This window comes from Procambarus clarkii, chromosome 38 (assembly GCF_040958095.1).
Source record: "Procambarus clarkii isolate CNS0578487 chromosome 38, FALCON_Pclarkii_2.0, whole genome shotgun sequence".
Taxonomy (NCBI): Eukaryota; Metazoa; Arthropoda; class Malacostraca; order Decapoda; family Cambaridae; genus Procambarus; species Procambarus clarkii.
Genome location: NC_091187.1, coordinates 19962983 through 19977149, shown reverse-complemented (window position 1 = coordinate 19977149; position 14167 = coordinate 19962983). Strand labels below are relative to the sequence as shown.

General features: G+C 40.3%; 2 protein-coding genes and 1 long non-coding RNA gene across 8 annotated transcripts in view; 2 read left to right on the top strand and 1 right to left on the bottom strand.

Annotated features, from left to right (window-relative positions):
* The window catches only part of LOC123771936 (cell adhesion molecule Dscam1), a 138032-nt gene extending 126848 nt beyond the window's left edge, over positions 1 to 11184 (top strand). Inside the window, exons 31-32 of the mRNA XM_069337449.1 lie at positions 6003 to 6170; positions 10952 to 11184. Coding sequence (XP_069193550.1) covers positions 6003 to 6170; positions 10952 to 11000 — 217 coding nt within the window. The 3' untranslated portion in view covers positions 11001 to 11184. The remainder of the gene's footprint in view (positions 1 to 6002; positions 6171 to 10951) is intronic.
* Positions 1 to 14167, top strand: part of LOC138349880 (uncharacterized) — a 609089-nt gene that overhangs the window by 246904 nt on the left and 348018 nt on the right. The window lies entirely within an intron of this gene.
* LOC123771937 (phosphatidylinositol glycan anchor biosynthesis class G) overlaps positions 4141 to 14167 on the bottom strand; it is a 74817-nt gene continuing 64790 nt past the window's right edge. The window contains exons 13-17 of one of the 6 annotated variants that reach the window (XM_069337846.1): positions 13266 to 13596; positions 11287 to 11346; positions 5919 to 6321; positions 4820 to 4868; positions 4141 to 4486 (exon numbers count right to left, since the gene is read on the bottom strand). In XM_069337846.1, coding sequence (XP_069193947.1) covers position 13596 — 1 coding nt within the window. In that variant the 3' untranslated portion in view covers positions 4141 to 4486; positions 4820 to 4868; positions 5919 to 6321; positions 11287 to 11346; positions 13266 to 13595. Of the gene's footprint in view, positions 4487 to 4819; positions 6322 to 11286; positions 11347 to 13265; positions 13597 to 14167 lie in introns of all 6 variants that reach the window. The other 5 variants (XM_045764764.2, XM_069337844.1, XM_069337843.1 and 2 more) reach the window with 5 other exon arrangements.

Below are 14167 nucleotides of genomic sequence, written 5' to 3'. Positions count from 1 at the left end.
TACCATGGGAGTAACAGCCATGTACCATGGAAGTAACAGCCATGTACCATGGGAGTAACAGCCATGTACCATGGGAGTAACAACCATGTACTGTGTGAGTAACAGCCATGTACCATGGGAGTAACAGCCATGTACCATCAGAGTAACAATCATGTACCACGGGAGTAGCAGCCATGAACCATTAGTACATATACTTTATTTCGTTATAATTGCCGTTTGATTCGGGTTTCATTTCTTCCGTCAATTAGTGTAGCACCGAGATAAATATATTATAAATATTATTCATAAAAGATTCAGATTGTTTAGTATCACAGGCAACCACTGAACTGGCCAGATTGTTTAGTATCACAGGCAACCACTGAACTGGCCAGATTGTTTAGTATCACAGGCAACCACTGAACTGGCCACATTGTTTAGTATCACAGGCAACCACTGAACTGGCCAGATTGTTTAGTATCACAGACAACCACTGAACTGGCCACATTGTTTAGTATCACAGGCAACCACTGAACTGGCCAGATTGTTTAGTATCACAGGCAACCACTGAACTGGCCAGATTGTTTAGTATCACAGACAACCACTGAACTGGCCAGATTGTTTAGTATCACAGGCAACCACTGAACTGGCCAGATTGTTTAGTATCACAGGCAACCACTGAACTGGCCAGATTGTTTAGTATCACAGGCAACCACTGAACTGGCCACATTGTTTAGTATCACAGGCAACCACTGAACTGGCCAGATTGTTTAGTATCACAGGCAACCACTGAACTGGCCACATTGTTTAGTATCACAGGCAACCACTGAACTGGCCAGATTGTTTAGTATCACAGGCAACCACTGAACTGGCCACATTGTTTAGTATCACAGGCAACCACTGAACTGGCCAGAGATGCTTTAACACCAGACAACGGAACTGGCCAGAGAGTTAAGAAACATTGCATAGTATTGTTAATCATAAATATTTTTAAGTCATACAAGAGCAATAACATGCAATGTTGTGACCCATGCATGTGTATCTGCTTCACTTGGGAGATTGTTCTTCACGGTTTAGTGACATGGGTGTGAGTTCTCCTTCTGATGTGTACTCAGTTCATGTTTGTCTTTGCATGCATTACCTATGCATAATTTTCATGTATTTGTTACGTAACTAGATTTGATGCATACAATGTTTGCTGATGAAAGCAGCAGGGCCTCTATTGCTATTATTTGACCCGTAATGTTGTCATAGACTATATATGCTTGTTTTGATGATAATGCCAACAATATAAACTAAATCTCATGCATAATCTTAAGTGTGTTCACATGCAAAATAAGTCTTTGATGTTTTGTTTATTGGCACACGTATCTCCTTGTTCACAGATTTATATCCAAAATAATTTTTCTAATTAACCCTTAAACTGCTCTGGGCTATAGTGTCCAACTCCCACAGGTGAGAAAAAAAAAAAAAATATTTCATCTTATGAAAGTGTTCATTTGTGTTCCCTAATCACAGGAAAAATAATAAAGAAAATCGTAGGGTGGCATATTTGGGCCGCAATAGGTCGGGGAAGTCTGGCAAAAAAGAGGCGTTGACACAGCAAGCGTCAGAGGCAGTCAGCTCCGCCTGAGCTGTCGGGCGGGAGTTGCCACAAAGATATTATTACCTAATTATTTCTATCTCTCTGATTTTTTCTAAGTTTTTTTTTTTGCAGTAATATTATTCAATAGTGTGTAGTGTGATATATTTATATAATAAAAAGTGTGAATCATTGCTATACTGAAAAGCATTGTGATTTATATAATAAAAAGTGTGAATCATCGCTATACTGAAAAGCATTGTGTTCATATTCGTGATTCAATTATTATGTCCATATAAAACAATAAACAAATAGTTATGCTGTTATTACACTATATACACAGGTTATATACAAGTTTCTGCATGTTTTATTTATTTATTTTTTTATTTATGCATATACAAGAAGGTACATTGGGATTGTGAGGATACATAATATGGTAATTACAATCTTGTAAAGCCACTAGTACGCGCAGTGTTTTGGGCAGGAGTTGTTCACCATAACTGTACAACTAAGCTGGTCTCATTAGTTCAGACTGACAGAGATTGCCACACACAGCTGATGCTCCCTCCCTCACTGGTTCAAGGCCAGATGCACTAACATTCCTCCTTCAAGTAAACTGTTTGTGGTGTTATTACACTATATACACACATTATATATAAGTATTGACATGTTTTGTTCACCATAACTGTACACCTAAGCTAATATGGTGTCCAAAGAGCATAGTGACCACCCTTACACAGCATGGCAAGTCATGAAGATGCCACCTCCCTCACCAAAATGGCTTCGCCCAACATACTCCTTTTGTTGTTATTACACTATATATACTCGTTATAGATAAGTATCTACATTTGTGTTCACCATAGTGAACAACTAAGTTGGTATGGTGACTGCAGACAGTAACATATGGCCACACACTAAAGGAATGGTCCAACAAATGGCTACTAAATTTCAACCCAAGTGTAAGGTAATGAAACTAGGAGGAGGAAACAGGAAGTCAGACACTGGATACTGAATGGGAGATGAAGTCCTTCATGAAATGGACAGAGAGAAAGATCTAGGAGTTGATATCACGCCAAACCTGTCTCCTGAAGCCCACATCAAAAGAATAACATCAGCGGCCTATGCGAGGCTGGCTAACGTCAGAACTACTTTCAGAAACCTGTGTAAGGAATCTTTCAGCACCTTGTATACCACATATGTAAGGCCAATCCTGGAGTATGCAGCCCCAGCATGAAGCCCATACCTTGTCAAGCACAAGATGAAGCTGGAAAAAGTTCAGAGGTATGCCACTAGACTAGTCTCAGAACTAAGATGCACGAGTTATGAGGAAAGGCTGCGTGAACTGCAAGACATTATCATCACATACAAAATTCTCAGGGGAATTGACAGGGTAGACAAGGATGGATTATTTAACACGACTGGTACACACACAAGGGGACACAGGTGAAAGCTGAGTACCCAAATGAGCCACAGAGACATTAGAAAGAACTTTTTCAGTGTCAGAGTAGTTAGTAAATGGAATGCACTAGGAAGTGATTTGGTGGAGGCTGACTCCATACACAGTTTTAAATGTAAATATGAGAGAGCCCAGTAGGCTCTAGAATCTGTACATCAGTTAATTGACAGTCGAGGCAGGACCAAAGAGCCAAAGCTCAACCCCTGCAAGCACAACTAGGTGAGTACACAGATTCGGCAGACGGCGCTACAGCCCCCTCCCTCCCTCCCACAATACTACAAACAGCGTGAACTATCACAACAATCCTGCTATTATTAGAACGTAGTATCTATATTTGTGTTCATCATAGCAAACCACTAAGCTGGTAGGGTGAGTGCAGACAGTAACAGATGGCCGCACAGATTCGGCAGACGACGCTACAGCCCTTCTTCCCTCAACATTACTCCTCCTACAATACTACAAACAGCACAAATTATCACAACAATCCTGCTATTATCAGAATGTAGTACTGTACAATTTACATTTGTGTTCACCATAGCAAACCACTAAGCTGGTAGGGTGAGTGCAGACAGTAATAGGTGGCCACACAGATTCGGCAGACGACGCTACCGCCCTCCCCCCCCCTTAACATTACTTCTCCCACAATACTACACAGCACAAATTATCACAATTCTGCTATTATCAGAATCTTGGTCATTTTTATCACAGTCAGAAGTCTTCTATAATACAATCATTGCTAAATAATACCAGTTACAATATATATACTGTATATATTTTTCAAATTTCTAGGCGATGCTGTGGTCACAAGCTGAACAGCAGTGCTGTGAGCTCATGCTGTGTGCGCCAATCTTGGTGGCTCATTCAGTACAATACTGAGGTTTTCACACCCGGGAATGTTGCCAACAATTTTTTTTTTTAAATGGCGTCTGTTTACAAGAGCCATGAGGAAGCTGACGTGAACCCTGTGTAGCCGTGGGACTTTTAAATCTTGCGTGATGCTCCCAATCATCATATGATGTCGTGCGCTATTTATCGACAGTTACTCAAGACATCATACGATGTTTTGAGCAGTTTAATGGTTAAACATACCAGATGCTTTTTCTAACTTCTGCAAAATTTTCTAAAGAAGTATAACAAAGGTGCTTTCAAGACATAAAATAAGTACTATACTGAATTCTGAATATTTCTCACGAGACACATGCAAAATACAACTGCAGAATTCCCTTTTCAAAATGCAAGTTTTGGATCAAGAGTTTCCTACAAAAAATTTTGAATGTGTTTCCGATCAGTTTTTGTTGACAGTGTTGGGAAGTCGAGAGACCTTTCAAGGGGCTCTATTTATTCAAAGTCAAGTTCAAAGTAACAATTGCCTTGAGTGTGCATACCGGGTTATGTCTGGCATCCAGGTGAGAGTGCATGCCAAGTCATCTCTGGTCTCCAGGTTTTGAAAGTACATACAGGGTCTGTAGATGCTGAAAATTATAAGCCGATATTAATAAAATTTTTGATTGGGCAATGGAAAATAACAAGTTTAACGGTGATGAATTCTAAGTAGTACTGTACTTTGGTATGGCAAAAATGAGGTAGTTAATGAAATACAGAGTACAAGACAAAGTCAGACTTACTCATAGAAGGAAAACGTGTAAAAGATCTGGTAATTATGATGTCTGACAACCTGACATTTAGTGAACATAACCAAGCAAATATAGCAAAAGGCAGAAAAATGATAGAATGGATTATGAGAATCCATAACACCAGGGATCCCACAGCAATGCTAACTATTTAAATCACTGGTGTTGTCTCACCTTGAGTACTGCTTGGCACTCACTTCTTTTTTCAGAGCAGAAGAGATTTCTGAAATAGAGGGAATACAGAGAACATACACGACACACATGGAATAAAGCACTTAAATTATTGTGACCATCTCAAAGCTATCAAAATGTACTCTCTGGAAAGGAGACAATTGAGATGTCAAATAATATATACATGGAAGACACTGGAAGACCAGGTCCCAAATTTTAAAAGTAGAATAACATACTGGAGCAAAAGATAGGGAAGGAAATGTAGAATAGAACCAACGAGTAGAGGTGCCATAGGCATAATCAGAGAGCACTGTAGCAATTGGCATTGGGATCAATTGGCTTCAGAGGTTCACAGCTGTTCAATACTCTCCCAGCACACATTAAAAATATTGCCGGAACAAAGGTGGACGTTTTCCAGAAACGATTAGATAAGTTCTTCCAAGAAGTGCCGGACCACTGGGCAGTAGTGGATATGTGGGCCTACAGGCAGCTGCTGAACCTGTTGGACTCTTTCTTGGTAAGTGCATACAGGGTCATCTCTGGCCTCCAGGTCTTGATAGTGCATACTGGGTAATTTCTGGTCTTCGGATCTTTAGAGTGCATACTAAGTTATCTCTGGCCTCCAGGCCTTGAGAGCATATACCAGGTCATCTCTGGCCTTCCGGTCTTGTTCTCCTTCACTTTTTGGTGATATGAATGAAGAGATAAAACAATGGCAGTTGTGTTGACAGATTTATAAACTAATGTGGAATGGCTTTGAGAAAACAAAGACTTTAAAATCAATGTTTCTTCTCTTTAATTCTAATTTACATTTTTCATCGAGGCTCAGGTTATTTTTAGTATATGTTCTCTTACTATACTTCTGTTTGATTTTTGTGTTTATCTTTACCTCCTTTAGATAAATGGAAAATAGTAAATACCTGCAATATACCCACTGCTTCTGTGCACTTATTCGAGCATCTTTTGTCCTTAGCAAGACGTGTCTGTTATTAAGAGACCTGAATGTCTTGTTATTGCACCTGCATTCACTTCAGTCACTATCCTTGCATTCACTTCAGTCAGTATCCATGCATTGAAGCCAATTGAAACAACATGCACATACCTTTCCTATAATTATAGCAGCAAGACTCCCCTGTTATATCCTTCTATGGGACCCATGACCATCGTGTCCCCCCCGCACCCTCAGGTCAAACACGCTGGAGAGTGTGTATTCAGTGGAGGGAGCGGTGGGTGGGCCACTGCGGCCTCCCACGGGATTCTCAGATTCCCGGGAGTTGTCAGAGGCCGAGTGCGATCGCGACCCTCGCGAGGTCAGCCTTGGTGGAGCACAGAAGGCCAGAGGACCACAGCCAAGGTAGGACTATTTTGTAGTCTCAGCAGATAATGAACGGATTACTTAGTTTGATTGGTAGTTTAAGAAATATTTCTTGAGCCACTGAAATAAAGACTGCACGTAGTATTCACAGTAAAGCTTGCACAGCTTGCCCTAAGTAGCCATGCAGAACCTGAAATAGATAATTACGTGTTATTTCTGAGAGGTTACTAGTGTGGGGTTACCTGTTGTCACCTAATTGTGCTTGCGGGGGTTGAGCTTTGGCTCTTTGGTCTCGGGTATGTGTGTGAAGTTGCCTGTGTGAGGTTGCCTGTGTGAGGATATCAGTGTGAGATAACCTGTGATAGTTTACTGGTGTGAGATTGTATGGGATTACAAATAAAATCAATGCAATATGTATGGAATAAGGCATACAAGATGATGAGATTCATATCTAGATGAGTTAGCCATAAGCTGTGTGTTATTCTTGAGCTTTACCTTGCCCTTGTTAGGCCAGATTTAATTGTAGTAAATTATAAATTGACTTGGAAGTGTACAGCAAAGAATGACAAAATTAATCCCAAGGACATAGAAACCTCCCTTATAAGAAGAGATTAAGAAAGTAATTTAAAATTATCTAGAAATGCTAGAGTAAAGGGAGATATAAAAGTGAACTAATGCTAAGAGTGTATAAAGGGGGGATATTAATAAGGTGTTAGATATATCAACACAAAATGATAGATGCAAATTGGGCAAGTTGTATTCAGAAAAGATCCAGGTAATACAGGTTTTTAAAATAGGTTTGCTGATTTTTGGAACAAATTACCAGTTAACATAATACATGTAGGATTGTTGGATTGTTCCAAGCAAAAATTTTGCCATATATAGAAATGAGTTTGGGTGGATGGAAATAGAAGCTGCCTCTTACGACACACTGGGCTTTCTGCGGTATAGCATCACTCAAATTGTACTATACCACCACCACTTGCAAGGTGTACTATTATTTACATGTTGTTATGCAGTCATGCTTTCTACATAACGTATTCCTGTATATTGGACTACTGTACTTGCATGGGGATTACTTATGCTGCATTAAAGTAACTGTTTCCTAATGCTGAGTAATGTGTTCTGTAATGTAAGCTCCTTGAACCCTTGACAGTTTTTTTGGTTTCCGAGTATTTGAGTGCATTGTTAAAGGATGTTTCTGGGCTTCCTTATTTTAAGTGTATGGTTATGCTAGGTAGTGTGGTTACAGCTTATTGTGTCTTATGTTGACCAGAAGATTGCAACCTTCAAAAGTTAGTTAAGTACTTTATTATACACCCCATAAGTTCTGTGGCTGGACACCATACCCATTCTGTGGGTGGTGGTGAACACCATACCCATCCCGTGGGTAGTGGTTGAAAGGGTTACAGAGGCATTAGTGGCCTGATAACCCATGGTGGGACTCTGTAGATGGTGTCTGGTGTTCATCACATTGTCTTATCAGGATGAAATTAAATTTGTAGTTTCTCTAATATATAATGGGATTTTAAAAAACAAACATTCTAACTTGTATATTCATTAAGCTCACATTCCTGTTTCTTGTGAAAGAAATACACAATGCTGAACACCGGATAGGTTGCTACCATAGACCTACAGGCCTAAGCAAGTGCCTGAAGGTTGACAGTATCATTAACAATGACTGTGATCAGGGTCTGCCTATGTTCACTATACAACAGCTCTTCATCAAGAGATTTCTAAATCAAAGAGACCCTTCACAACCATGAATTCTCTATCTCTTGTTTCTAAAGAGAAATACAAGAGATTACCAGCCTTTAATAATCGACATACATTCTAGCACAGATTAAGCAAATAATTAGAGATCAAGCAATGCAGAAGATGTACAGAACAACACAGCAGTTGCAACATCAAGATCTGCTGGTTGGTACAAGAATTCAACCAACTACAAACCATTTATTTTCATGAAAGGGAGCAATACAAAAACAGAAGTACACTTACAATGCATCAGGCTTGGCTACCCCATGTGCATGGGAAAGAAGTTTATAGGTTGGAGAAGATGAGAGGAAATGTCAGCACTATGAAGATATGCCCAACAGACAACTGGAACATTATCTAAGGCAGTGCACAGTTACAAAACCAAATAAGATTTCAGCCGAGATTAAACAGTGCATTAGTTATTAAAACACATTGGACATAAGCTTACTGAAGCAAACATGTGTTATAAATACTCATAAACGGTAAGTAAGACAGAAACGAAAAACAAGTAACATTTAGCAAGCCAGCCAGATACTTACGACCTGTACAGGAATATCAGGGTCCCTTTGAGGAATGATAGGGTCCTAGTAGTGCAATTGGGTTCATTCTCAACTTGCAATAAAAAATTCTGGGTTCAAATCCAAGGCGGGACAGAAATGGTTGGGCGCGTTTCCTATCACCTAATGCCCTAGTTCACCTAACAGTAAATAGGTACCCAGGAGTGAGTCAGCTCGTTGTGAGGCATCCTGGGGAGGGCCAGTAATTCAACTTTTGGGGGGGGGGGGAAGAGGGGACCTCAATATAAGCCTAACATGTACTGTATGTGTAAATTTGCTGTCTGTCCCCTGACAATGAATTATCACTGCAAAAACAAAACAAAAAATAAAAAATATTAAAGATTCCAAGATAGGATATACTGGGTTTTGGGTTTTGATGGGATACAATATACTATATCCACAGCACCACTCCCAAGGTATACTATATCCACAGCACCATCCACATTCACTGGAATAGTCTACATCAGTACAGTACTGTAATATAATATCATATCACTCACTATTCTGGTTTCACACTCACGCAACTCAAAGAATTTCAGTCCCAAACCTGTGCAGTTTTGATGGGATATACTACTTGAAAGCAAGACATCCCTTGGAAAGAACTAGCAATTCCTCTATCACTACATTTTGGCCCGGTACAAATAAATCTCGGAAATTTCCTCACTTTCCACAGTATTGTTTCGATCCACATTATTATTGTTTTTCAAGTGGTTCAAACCTTAGAATTAGAAGGAACCTGTCTCGTGACATGTATTTATTGAAAACTTGGGTTGAAACAACACTATCTTTGTTCCAATAAACTTGTATGACATGTTCCACAGTATGTTTCATCATAATCATACACAAGACAAGAAATGCGTACATTTCAGCCATAGTTGTTGCTTTTCAACATATCGTACGTGAAGTTGGTAATAATCCAGAAGCAGTTAGTTGCACTGTGTAACAGTTGATTTCCTTAACAAGATATTTCATGTAAGGCTCATCAAAATAAGCCATAAAATATTCACTTTCACTCATATTGTCACCAGTATATGGATAAGTGTGTGTGTGTGTGTAACACCAACATCCATATCATCAAATGGTATTTCTGGTACAAAATTGTCACAATCTCCTGAGATATATACAAGAGTTGTTACATTCTTGTAGAGCCACTAGTACGCGTAGCGTTTCGGGCAAGTCCCTGGAATACGATCCCCTGCCGCGAAGAATCGTTTTTTCATCCAAGTACACATTTTACTGTTGCGTTAAACAGAGGCTACAGTTAAGGAATTGCGCCCAGTAAATCCTCCCCGGCCAGGATACGAACCCATGACATAGCGCTCGCGGAACGCCAGGCGAGTGTCTTACCACTACACCACGGAGACTGTTCTATGTGAATACACCCGTGATACTTGTACTGGCACCAACACAACAGCTCCATTTTATTGTACTAAAATTCCGTTGGCCAAGAGATGAAGCTCTTCTATGTTGTACTGTAGACTGACCACGAGAAGTTGAAGAGGCCACAATGTCATCACTGTCCTCATGGCTCGACACACACTGGTGCAAATCTTTGCCTAGTATCGGTACCATGAGAACCACTAACACTTAAATTATGCCACTTGTATCAGAACCAGTGTCACTGAACCCAGAAAAAAAGACTCATCATCTACATTATCACATTGTTCAGGAATGGCAGATGGTACAGGTGGTGAGGATAATGGGTGGGGTTTTGACCTTGGCTGGCACAGCAGGACTGGTGAGAACCGTGTACTGGAGCATACCTGGAGAGGGTTCCGGGAGTTGTTCTACTCCCCGAGTCCAGCATGGAGCCAGGCTCGAATTGTGATATCTTGGTCGAACAGGCTGTTGCTTGGAGTGGCCCGCAGGCCCATATATCTGCTACAACCCAGTTGGCCCAGCACTTCTTGCAAAAACCTAATTACCATAAATGCCTTTTAAAGACATCCACCTTTGTTCCTGCACACACTCCCTGTATCCATGCCTTCAATGACAGTACCACTCATATCTGGTACTTGTGTTATGGCTTTGGGTCGTCAACATCACTAGTACAGTCCTCTTCAAACAATGTGTCTTGAATTTCATCTTAAGACAGTGATTTTTCAGTCACGCAAACCCATTTGAGACTGGAAGCTAGATGCGCATGTATCAACTATGATTTTTCACTTCAAACTGAGCCTATTGACAGCCATGTGGCATGCCAGGAATATTTTACAAAATGGCAGATGCTCACTGGAGGCCTCAGGTCTCCATCTGCTACCCAACCTACTGCGTGCGAGTTTTGAATCTTATGACGTACTAACAAACTTGATGTGTTAGTCTGCACGTCCCCTTTCCTCACATCACAGTGTGCACAGAACAGTGGTTTTAATTCATAATTATGTTTTCCCCCTAAATTGTCAGGTTAAGAACACCATCTTGTCCTTGTGTTCTGTATAATTACATATTTATATTTTTTCATTCACAGAATAATCACATTAATACAATGTAGAAATTTTTGTTTTCCAGGCGGAGCTTCACCCCAGGGAGTGGCAACGACTACAGCATCCACGTGTGAGTCCTCCCAACACTCCACACACTGCCGCCCCCTTATGTATGCCTGTACAAGTCCTCCCAGCACTCAACACCCTGCTGCCCTTATATATGCTTGTAAGAGTCCTCCCAACACCCCATACCCCCCTGTGTATACCTGTATATAAATCTACTGTGTAATGACACCAAATACACATATCATCTTTTGACAGAGACTTTTTTTTCCCCAAATCTGTAAGTAAGAAAATTCAGGTAGAGAGAATAAAAAAGACGAAGTGAAAAGACAAAACTAAAGAAAAGGCAAAACATACGGATCCTGTAGCACAAGTCAGCAGTGTCAGTTCACAACCGAAAAGTTCCAGATTCCATTCCTGCAATAGGATAGATTTTTGGGGCACATTAACACATGATGCATCTGTTCACCTAGAAGTAAATAGGTGCCCAAGAGTTAGATAAATGCTGTGGGTTACAACCTCAGGAAGGTCATTAGTTGGCCTATGCTCCTGGGGAGAAAGTTTGATAAGCCTAATGGCATTCCTGTCCTTAACAATGAGTCAATACTGTATGATAAAAGATAAAAAATGATTTTGTTTACAAGGAAATATGGAGAGGCAGTTTGAGAGTAGCCAGGGAAAGGGGGTTAGGGTGGTGGAAAAAGGATGGTATCAGTGAAGATGTAGTGTAAATGTAGTCGAGAGGAGGGACAGGTTGGCATCACTGAAGGTTGTTGCACATTTCCCCTTTGCAATTTGCTGCCACAGGGATCCCTAGTACCTAGTATCTCAGGAGATACCAGATTCACCGTGGGTCCCCCCCAAGTGCAGTGGGGTAGAGTGGGGGAATACAGGGACAATTCTCCACCAGTTGGCCGTCGCACATCTCATCAACCTTAATGAGCGAGGTGCTGGAGCTTCCCCACTCAGTGTATATCACATGACAAGAATACCTAATCTTCAGGGTTGTTAGTGTAAGTAATTATCAAAAGAAGGCACCAAGTTTGGGGGGGCTGTTAGTGTAGCCATAGTAAATAATGGGAAGGTTAATACTGGACCCCTCAACGCTCACAAAATTACTGTGGCACTCCGCTTTTGCACTGTCAGTAAACACACTGGAACCAGGCCTATTGACTGGTGTTAACACTATACAAGAGTAACCTACTACCCTAGACATTAGCCAACAATTATACTTAGTCTCAAGCCTTGCCCCCACACATGTATTCCCCACAGTGTAGTTTATATGGACAGTGAAGACTCGGCTTGAACATTGGGAAAGAAATGATGAGGCGAGAGATGAGTTATGGAAACTTAATGTCATAGAATTACATTTAATGAACATAGAAACTTGCATATGATACAGTTTAAAGCCAGTGTCAACTGAAATATCACAATTTTTGATGGGCAACTTGCCCATTAGGCTGCTCAGAACTGGATGGAGCCAGAATTTACTTTAACTCGCTCACTAGAGTGACACAGATTGCTAGAAAATCGAAAAGACTTTAAGAAATAATTGACAAGGCTTTTCACTTAATCCCTGCACTCAAATAATAATGTCAAAGTTACTGTAATTACACAAGCCATGTAACAGCTTAGCTTCACTAAGCTTTGGCACACAAAATAATTCTTAGCAAAATCAATAAACACCTCTGGTGCAATCTCTCAAGTCATCAATTCATGATCACAGTCATAGACAATAAATGTACACTCAAAATAATAATAATCCCTACCTTGTTCTGTAGCAATGTTAACTTACAAGGGGGAAAAAGAGAGGATCAGATTAGCTACCATTTAAATGTCCAGCATCCCCTACCCTTTCCCTATCTACTGTCTCATGTGCCCTTGTTATCCTGGCATGTCTTACTAGGCATGCGAAAGCTTGAAGTATCTCCTCATTCACAAGTTGTACCTCACTAGGTGTCACTGGCAGGATATTACACTTCTTGACCCTGTCCTCTTTGCCCCTGTACTTATGCACTGGAACAATACACTGCAACTCCTTTAAGCAACTGAGTAATTAGGAATATAACTGCAGCTAACTTGTGGCCTTCTGAAATATAAGGCTACCACACAAGTTAACTCCTGTTGCAGAATGAATTCCTACTAATAACTATAAATAAAATGTGACACCATGAGAACCTAGGGTCTTCACTAACCTCTCACTGCTAGAGAAGCAAGTGATCCTATGCTGTATGCTACTGATTACAAAATATGACTTGAATCACAGGAGTAACTGTAATATCACTGAATTCTGAGCTGTGGCAATTAAATTACAAGAGAGTTGTTTTCATACTCACCTGACATGTCAATAAAAAGCTTGTGAAGGTTTTCACCTGATGGCTTCACGGGTGGTAATGTTGGGAGATGGTCACTGGCTTGTCAATGTTTATGATGAGGTATGGCTTGAATGTTGTGTTTTAGAGTTTTTAGTGGCTTTTCAAGAATGTACCACCAATCACCAATGTATGTACCCTCATAAGCCATTGTACCTTTGTATAGTAAATGAATAAATGAGGACATCTGGATACACCCGCAACTCTTGTTGACAAGCCGAGTCCTCCTCTAACCAGGTTTGCCAACACTCAACAAACACCAATACAGGCTAACCAACTGTAAACCACTAAAAATCTGAAAATAATATACTGTGTTAATAATATTATTATTATTTAAGTAAGAGTACATACATAATGATACATGACAATGGAGAATTTGAAGGTATGAAAATTATAATTTTTTTATTAACACAGGCTGTTATTAACACGATGTGCTGCTACCCTATTTGATATGAAGGATTATAGAGTATACTGTATATAACAAACTAGCTATGAGTTAATCTAATATCCCCATCTCACAGGATGGTTAATCATACATGGAATTGGTTTGGTGCTAGACACCAGGGTGAGCTGACGTGTTTTGATTGCTGCTGTTTCTAAACAGGCGAGTTGGCTCGTTTGGCTGCTACCTGATGCAACCACCCTACCCCACACCCACCTGCGACTCATTTCATGTTGATGTGGTGGCGGTTGTGGCATATTGGGCTCCTAAACACCTCCCTTAATCACAATATATTGTTGCAAGAGTTGGGAAAAGTACCATAGTACATTCATGGTGTGTGTGTGTGTGTGTGTGTGCAAGTACAGTAATTATCAAAAGAAGGCACCAAGCCAGGAAGACTATGTAGCACTAGTGTGTGTATAAT